The sequence below is a fragment of the Lactuca virosa genome, chromosome 4 (genome assembly GCF_052849685.1).
Source record: "Lactuca virosa cultivar CGN04683 chromosome 4, Lactuca_virosa_CGN04683_v6, whole genome shotgun sequence".
In the NCBI taxonomy this organism is placed as follows: Eukaryota; Viridiplantae; Streptophyta; class Magnoliopsida; order Asterales; family Asteraceae; genus Lactuca; species Lactuca virosa.
The window spans coordinates 516,239,369-516,248,980 of record NC_136429.1 but is presented as its reverse complement, the minus strand read 5'-3'; the positions used below and the strand labels follow the sequence as shown (position 1 = coordinate 516,248,980).

Genomic DNA, 9,612 nt, shown 5'->3' with positions numbered 1-9,612 from the left:
GATTACCCTAGTTCTATTGGCTCACGCACATAGCAGTAAAGCCTCAACCCCAAGCCTTACTATTTCAACATGTGCAATAGATTAACATATAGACAATCAACATGCAACTGACAGATCTACATATCACTACCATATAGCACATCCTATATACCAGGATACAGATCTAACAGATCACTACAACATAACAACATCCTATCCACCAGGATATAGATCTAGTAGATCCCTATACCATAATAACATATTGTATACCCGGGCACATAACCTAGTGGATCAACATTGGTGCCTTCGACCTACAAGTACAGTGAGGAAAACTCACATCTCAGTCTAAAAAAGATAGCTGAACAGGACATTGCTCCGAATATTAGCTCTACCAGTAACCTATACAAGAAAAATGACCAAACCCAACTACAATTCAAAATACCCAAAATACTCCCATATCAAACTTGGTCAAAATCTGGTCAAAGTCAAAAAGTCATTCGAGTTGACACAGTTGAGTACATCCAACGTACTCAGCTTGTACGATTATCATACTCAAAGTCCACTTCATGGCTTATTCTGTTAAGTCCCTTCGACCAAAAGCAGATCTAGTCCCAAAATAACATTTAAGTCATAAAGTTTCCAACTTTATTTCTTTGCATGGCTAGGAAGTGCTCAATACTAAAAACCCTAACTTCTTAACTCATTAATACATTATAACCCATGCATGGAAGAAAACTAATAACCAAGGTTGCATTTTTATGACCTTAGACAATCCAAAACGTCTAGAAGGACAAACCATTTGGGTCTAGAGCATGCCATACTCAAGAACATCATTGATTGGGGACAAAAGCATATAATAACATCATACAAGTTAGATCTCGCCAAATAAGCATCAAGGTATAAACTTTATACCTTCTGGAGATGAAGGAGGGTGCAAAACTTCCAGATCCAAGGTTACTCCAATCTTCCAAGATGTTCTCCTTTCCATCTCCTTCCTCTATGAACAGCAAAACACACAGTAATGGCTTACGGATGCTCAAAAATGGATTTAGGGTTAGCTAGGGTCGAATATGGAGGTGGAGGCTGAAGAATGAAGAGGTGTCAAAGAGATAAGGATGTTTAAATAGGGTCCAAACCCTAAAAATTAGGGTTGAACCCTAGCCGCGTACGCCCAACGTACGCAATGTATGACCAACGTACGCATGCAGCCTCAAATTTTCATTAAAGTGCCATTTGGGACCAAATTTGAAAATAATTCTCATATCAGGGATCGAAATGAAAATACATGGGAATCGAGATGTTACAATCTTCCCCACTTGAATCAGACTTCATCCTCGAAGTCCGCCGCTGTGAACAACTCAGGGTAATTCTCCCGCATCTCTGCATCGAGTTCCCACGTCCATTCGGAACCCTTCCGATGTTGCCATTGAACCTTGACCAAAAAAACCACCTTAATGTGTAAGGCCTTCATCTTTCTATCGAAGATCGCCACTGGTATCTCAACATAATTTAGGAGATCATCAACCTGAAATCATCCAAAGGAACAATCAATGAATCATCATCCACACACTTCTGAAGATGAGAAACGTAGAAGGTGTTGTGAATCCGACTAAGCTCCTCAGGCAATTCCAACCGATATTCTACCATGTCAACCCTAACAATCACTCAAAATGGACCAATATATTGGGGCCCCTACTTTCCCCTATTCCTGAAGCGTATTACACCCTTCCAGGGTCATACCTTCAGAAGAATGATATCACCGACCTGGAACTCCAACTCCGATCGGTGTTTGTTGGCATAACTCTTATGCCGACTTTGAGTTGTCTGCAACCTCTGTCTGATCTGCTGAATAAGCTCTGTCGTTTGAAGGTCTGCTTTGTTCCATCACATTACCCTGTAACCGACCTCTCCCTGGTAGACTGGGGTACGAAAATTCATCCCATATAGAAGCTCGAAAGGCAGCGCACCAATACTGGAGTGATAGTTGTTGTTGTATGAAAACTCAGCTAAGCGAAGGTAAGAGTCCAAACTCCCATCGAAATTGATCACACAATCCTACAACATGTCATCAAGTGTCTGGATGGTCCGTTCGCTCTGACTGTCAGTCTGCAGATGATAAGTAGCGTTAAGATGCAACCTCGTACCCATTTCCTCGTGGAACCTCTATCAAAACCACAAAGTGAACCGAACATCCTGATCTGAAACAATAGAAATTGGAACACCATGACGGGCAACGATCTTGTGCACATACACATTGGATAATTTCTCGGCCGAGGAACTCTTTCGAATCGCTAAGAAGTATGCACTCTTAGTCAGACGGTCCACTATTACCCAAATCACATCGAACCCCTTAGCCGTCTGAGGTAGCTTGGTGATGAAATCCATGGTGATTTGTTCCCATTTCCACATGGGAACCTCCAAAGGATGAAGCTTGACATGTGTCCTATGGTGCTCGACCTTGACAATCTGACAGGTCAAGCACCTCTCAACATATCAGTCTATCTCCTTCTTCATACACGGCCACCAGTAGCTAAGTCGCAAATCTAGATACATCTTGGTGGCTCCATGCTGTATAAAAAATTTGGACTTTTGTGCTTCCTCCAACACATTCTGTCTAATCCCACCAAAATCCGATACCCAAACCCGACCACAGCAGATCAACAATCCACGAATTTCGGTGGAAAACCTGTCAATCTTGCCCCTAATCCTCTCCTGTTTCCAATGCTCCTTATTAGCCCCCTCGACCCGCGGCTCCTTAATCAAATCCATAAGTGCCGAATCAATTGAAATCCTCATATATAAGCTCCAAACCGAGGAACTAGCCGACTTGTAGCTCAAATCATTAGCGACTACATTCGCTTTTCTCGGGTGATACAGAATCTTACAGTCATAATCATTAACCACGTCAAGCCACTTATGTTGTCTCATGATAAGATTCGGTTGATCCATGAGATATCTCAAACTCCTGTGATTTATGTAGATAGTACACCGGGCCCCATACAAATAATGATGTCAAATCTTGAGAGCAAACACCACTACTCCCAACTCCAAATCATGAGTCCGATAACGAACCTCATGCGGCTTCAGCTGTCGAGAAGAATAAGAAATAACCCTCCCCCTCTGCATAAGAACTGCCCCGGACCGGTGATGGATGCATCACAAAACACCACAAAGTCCTCAACTGTCACACCCCAAAACCGAAACGGCGGAATCGTTCAGGGGTGGAGGACGTCATGTTTAGTATCACGAGATATGTATATGGTAAGCAAGTAATGAACAACCATTTCATATTGAAAGAAAGTGTTTACAATGTTTGTGTTCACAAAACATAGAATTCATACACAAATAACAAAACAAGACTTGAAGCTATAATGCTTCATCTTCAGAATCCCCAGCACGAGCACCTGTCTAATAGTCTCCTGAGAATACAAGTTATTTGAAAGAGTTGGTCAGCAATTAAGCTGGTGAGTTCATAAGAGCTTAGTGATGTAATTAAGTTGTAAAGTGTTGTTGAAAATGTAGATGTAAAATGGTGTTGAAAATGTAATTGTAACATGTAGTTGTAAAATGTTGTAAGTTGTAAGTTCTGTTTTGGAAAAGTTCGCATGTTCCTCTAGAAAATCATATATTTCCTACTTTGATGGAAGTTAAGTAAAATGATACTACAACCTATTCTATGGGTACTAAGTGGGTACAAGTTATATAAGACTCAGAGTAAACAAACAATCGATTGTGCGCATCTGCCCTAAGCTTACAACCAAACAAGGAACAGGAATTAAGGCGGATAGCACACATTTCATTGGTTGTTAGATCATCGTCATATATAACCCTGGTGTAATCACTTGTTACTCATGGAGTTAATTGTAATGTTTCCTTTATATCTAATGAAGAAGTTCTTTAAGAAAACCCTTATTTCATATAATAAAATAGTGACCATAGTGACTACTTTTATAATAGCTTAGTTTATACTGCTATATATAATCTAATATCAGATAGAAAGTTAATTGAGCGAATCTGCCCTAATTCCACAACCAAACGAGGAACAGGAAGTAAGGCGGAAAGCACACATCCAACTACCTATTGGGTATTAGTTTTATACATAAACATGGTGTATAAACTAAGGTATTATAGAGTTACTCATATAAGGTCTTTTAAATTGTACCGGTTTAATAAAATGGATTAAACCCTTTACCGGGAAGTTTCTAGTTTTGTATACCAAAAGTACTGAAAGTATGTTTTGTACTAGAAAAAACAGTGCTTTGACTCTGTGTCCTATAACCTGACCCATACCTGGTACCCTTATGATGACTCAATGTATACTAAGTATACATATATATAGAATCGGGTAAAAAATAGATTGGGTGAATTCGTTCCAAGGTCACAACCAAACAAGGAACAGGAAATGAAGCGGAGAGCACACATCCTATTACCTGTCGGACCCTATTGGTATATATATATCCTGTTATGTATACATTAAGGAATCATAAGAATAGCATTATGGTCATATCTGTTACTCGTATCCTTCTACCAAGGCATCTTCTGTTATGTGCTAGACTCGAATGTTCCGTTTGTCGTTTGTAAGAATGTATATTTTCCCTAGTTTATAACTATCTTGACTCGAAAATAGTTTGGGTTGGACTTTCAAGTGGTACCGTCACTTTATGAAAGAAAGGGAAGTGTAAGTACACAGTTGTCGTTTATAATGACATACGGATGTACTAATAACCTAAAAACATATTTGTTTTATTACAGTTATAATGTGAAGGCTAGAACCCTTACTATACGCTCTCCCTGTCAGGAGATTAGGGGAACTAAACACGACCTCTGCAAATTTTTGCAAGCCATGTAATTCACATTAAACTATATGATCATGTATACCCAATATAACTATCACCTTTTGTTTAAAACAATGAGTTAGTGATTCATTGGTATAATTAGATCCTGTATGTGTGTTCTCATGCTATAGCAACCTAACTTGTTTGTTTTGTACTGTATCTTGTACGTTCTGTTTGTTACTAGTAATTGTGTGTTCTCTCTGTATGGTATTGTTTGATTCTCTTCACTATCTGTTTTGTATGGTATTGACTCTTTGTGTGCTTCATTGTACTAGAAGTAATGAATAGCATTCTCCTAAACTATACCTATTATAGCTTACTAATGTTCTACTTGGACTGTTACTGGAAAGACTCGTTTATCTACTAAGTTATGTTTGTACTTTAAAAACAAAGTTTTGTATAACTAGAAAGTAACATAACTTTAAAAGAGTTTTGAAATGTTTTGACGACTTATAAATGATATAAGTAACATTTTGAAAGATGTTTATAACAAACATTTACACAATTATCATTGTGTTCAACTTGTATTCCCCCCTTAAAATAGTTAAAACAGTTAAAAGATTCATTACGGGGTATGAACTCACCTGATGTGGGTGATTCAAACGTGTATGAGTGTAAGGATGAGAAGTTCCACGAATGAAGTCTCGAGACACAATAGGTCCTAAATGACATACAAGGACACATATTGACATGAATATAGTGTTTATAAACAATTATATGAAAGGAAACACCTTTCGGGACTAGGAAACACCTTGATCAAGTGTTGGAATCACATGTGATTCAACAAAGGAAAGTGAAATGGCACTAACATGAGTTTACGGTTTAGGGTTTACGGTCCTAATGGGTTTACGGCCGTAAACCCATGGTAACTTCTACCATTTGGTGTTTTAAGGTCTAACAAGTCAAGGTTAAGCATACTATGATCAAGTCCAAGCCTTAGGAAGTAATTATGGCACCATTGCACCACTTTTTAGAGTTTACGGCCCATGGACCATTCCTCATGAGTTTACGGCCGTAAACTCATGGTCAAACATGGCTAAGTGTTGGTTTGAAAGCTAGGGAAACTTTAAGGACTTTTGTTCTACACTTGTATGAGAAAGACCACCTCAAATGAGGCTTTTGATGAGTTTACGGCCCAAAGGGGTTTACGGCCGTAAACTCATGGTCATTGTGAACTTGAGTGAAGTTTAAGGTCCTTCAAACATCAAGGAAGGGTTCTGGGTCACTTGCCTTGCATCCTATAGGGTTTATGGCCTTAATGGCCACCAAAAAGGGGTTTACGGTCTTGGGAGTTTACGGCCGTAAACTCCCTTTGATCTTGTGTTCTTGATGTTTTCAAGTCTCTAAGCATGGATACTAACCAGATATGAAGTATAGGGAAGTGTACTTACGATCTAGAAGCTTGAAATGGTTGATATTGGCCAAGAACACTAGTGTGTGTTCTTGGTGTTCTTGGTGAAACTTGAAGATCTAAGAAAACATGATTTTTATGGATGAATCATGAGGATGAAGCTAGTTAAGAAGGATTATCAACAAACTAGAGAAAGAACACTTACGATTTTTGAAGATCGAGCATGAAGATCGGGATGATACTTGAGAGAAAACTCATGTGTTCTTGAAGGGAAAGTGAAAGAATGAAGAAAAGTGAAGGAAATGAACTTATATGGAGGAGTTTACGGCCGTAAACTCCATGTTTACGGTTGTAAACTGCATTTGATGGAGTTTAGGGCTTGATTCTTGTACTGTGGCCTTTAGCAGATAAATTCCAACACTTATTCCTTAAGTGTACTAGGCCTAAACTCCTTAGAAAGACCTTTAACAGGGCTAGACTCAGAATTAATGAGTTTGGCACTCATTTGAGTTGATTGACTAGGCTTAAAAATCAAAATTTTTCCGGGTTGTCACATCATCCCCCCGTTAGATGGAATTTCGTACCGAAATTAGCTTTCTTAGCATTACTACTGGGGTTGCGCTCCTCTGATTAGCAGAATACCCACTCGTAGACTTGGCAACCTTGCCCTTCTGTTCCTGATAGGATTCGTACTTTGTCCATCTATCATTACCTCGTGTATACAAGTCGTATATAATTAGGGTTAGTAAGACGGTCGGATGTGCGACTCTGCCCCTGGTCCACAACCAAACAAGGAATAGGAGATAGGGCGGAAACACACATACTAAATCTGCGTAATCATAATCATATACTACCCTCGCGTATACACGGAATAGTAATAGGTGGGCTGTATTCGTCCTTAGCCTTTGTGCTCGAACTTGGTCCGCTGGACGAGTGGTATTTCGTGACGGTCTGCGGATATCTGACGATAAGGCTTCGGAGGACAAAGTACTCTTCACATGAGTACTTCGGGGTTTAGAATACGAAAGATAAAATCGAGGTTTAGGTCGGACTTTCGATACGAAGGACGAAAGTTTCAAGAACTTGCCGATCGAGGCGATAGAAACATATGAACTCAGTATGGTGAGGACCACGCCAACTCATGACGAATGAGAGCAACGGACTCTTTACTGAACAAAGTTTTGGTCAAATGAAAGAAACGTCCGATATACGACGATGTATCCCTTGTATGCTCGATACTGTACTCCTAGTATGTTCGACAATGTACTCTTTGTAAGTCTAAAGCAATGAACACAAGCCGAAAGCTGAAAAGACAAGGTTATCCTAGTTCTGGATGTATCGGGTCCTGACTTCCACAGGGTTCTAGAAACAATTCATAAAAGAGTCTATATCTAATAAACTCTATGAATTTGAAATAACTATAATCGAATGAATATCTGTTTCCTAAATAACTGTTACCAGTTGCATGTAAGAAAATAATCTTAACATATAATGTGAGCAGTGTTTCCACTCGCTCATTAAATTAACCAGATTATTATTTATTAGTGTGACGTGTAAGACGTTTTGGTTACTTCGGCTGATTCTTCTTTGCAAACTTCTCATGAACTTGTTCTTGTTCCTCCTGGACTCTTCTGTTGTCTACTATGAGGAAGTGGTTACATCTATCTGGGCTTGTCGTACAAGAATGAAAGTGACTAAAGAATCTATGAGCTTTAAGGTAACTTTATGGGGTGATCCTTACGGATTCCTCCTATAATTGTACAAGGTACACAAGTTTTTATATATTTGAAGATTAAATAGACCTTCGAATAAGTGATCCTACTCCAAAACTACATCCTTAAGAGGAATGGATAGCGAAGCGTAGACCACATATTCTAAGTCTATAAGATCTTGATCATATATAAAACTTTAGGAATATACCTTGCAAGATTATAGACCTATCCGTATGGGTCTTTTAAGTTCTCACATAAGTTATTTATATGGACTAAAAATACTCCTATAGTATTCTAACTCTGAATGTACTTGTTCTGGTGTTCTCTTGACTGGTGTTCAGGTAAGTTTTAACACTGTTGCAACACCACATTATTCCCAAACACATGTCGGTCACATCTCGAATGAATATAGTTGATCAGGCTATATTGATCCTAGCTATGATTACATAACTGTTCAGGTTGACGACAGTGCCCAACCTTTAAATACTTTTCGTTCTGTTCTCCTCGTGACACTAGTTCTATTATGTACATGTATAAGCAAGTAGGTATATTTTTATAACCTATAGTTATATTCTAAAAATATATCATTATCCAGAGCACTTAAGCCCCATTGTATTTATAGTTGTATATCTTTTATTGGCTTATATACTTAGTTCACTATAAACAATGCTCTGATACCAATCTGTCATACCCCAAAACCGGAACGGCGGAATCGTTCAAGGGTTGAGGACGTCATGTTTAGTATCACGAGATATGTATATGGTAAGCAAGTAATGAACAACCATTTCATTTTGAAATAAAGTGTTTACAATGTGTGTGTTCACAAAACATAGAATTCATACACAAATAACAAAACAAGACTTGAAGTTATAATGCTTCATCTTTAGAATCCCCAGCACGAGCACCTGTCTAATAGTCTCCTGAGAATACATGTTATTTGAAAGAGTTGGTCAGTAATTAAGCTGGTGAGTTCATAAGAGTTTAGTGATGTAAGTAAGTTGTAAAGTGTTGTTGAAAATGTGGATGTAAAATGGTGTTAAAAATGTAATTGTAACATGTAGTTGTAAAATGTTGTAAGTTGTAAGTTCTGTTTTGGAAAAGTTCGCCTGTTCCTCTAGAAAATCATATATTTCCTACTTTGTTGGAAGTTAAGTAAAATGATACTACAACCCATTCTATGGGTACTAAGTGGGTACAAGTTATATAAGACTCAGAGTAAACAAACAATCGATTGTGCGCATCTGCCCTAAGCTTACAACCAAACAAGGAACATGAATTAAGGCGAATAGCACACATTCCATTGGTTGTTAGATCATCGTCATGTATAACCCTGGTGTAATCACTTGTTACTCATGGAGTTAATTGTAATGTTTCCTTTATATCTAATGAAGAAGTTCTTTAAGAAAACCCTTATTTCTTATAATAAAATAGTGACCATAGTGACTACTTTTATAATAGCTTAGTTTATACTGCTATATATAATCTAATATCAGATAGAAAGTTAATTGAGCGAATCTGCCCTAATTCCACAACCAAACGAGGAACAGGAAGTAAGGCGGAAAGCACACATCCAACTACCTATTGGGTATTAGTTTTATACATAAACATGGTGTATAAACTAAGGTATTATAGAGTTACTCATATAAGGTCTTTTAAATTGTACCGGTTTAATAAAATGGATTAAACCCTTTACCGGGAAGTTTCTAGTTTTGTATACCAAAAGTACTGAAAGTAT

General features: G+C 38.2%; 1 protein-coding gene across 1 annotated transcript; it reads right to left on the bottom strand.

Annotated features, from left to right (window-relative positions):
- Nucleotides 1-2,472: 2,472 nt before the first annotated feature.
- On the bottom strand, nucleotides 2,473-2,928 carry LOC145107074 (uncharacterized). Its single transcript, XM_079043949.1, has one exon. The coding sequence runs from the start codon at nucleotides 2,926-2,928 to the stop codon at nucleotides 2,473-2,475; it is 456 nt and encodes a 151-aa protein (XP_078900075.1).
- Nucleotides 2,929-9,612: the final 6,684 nt, after the last annotated feature.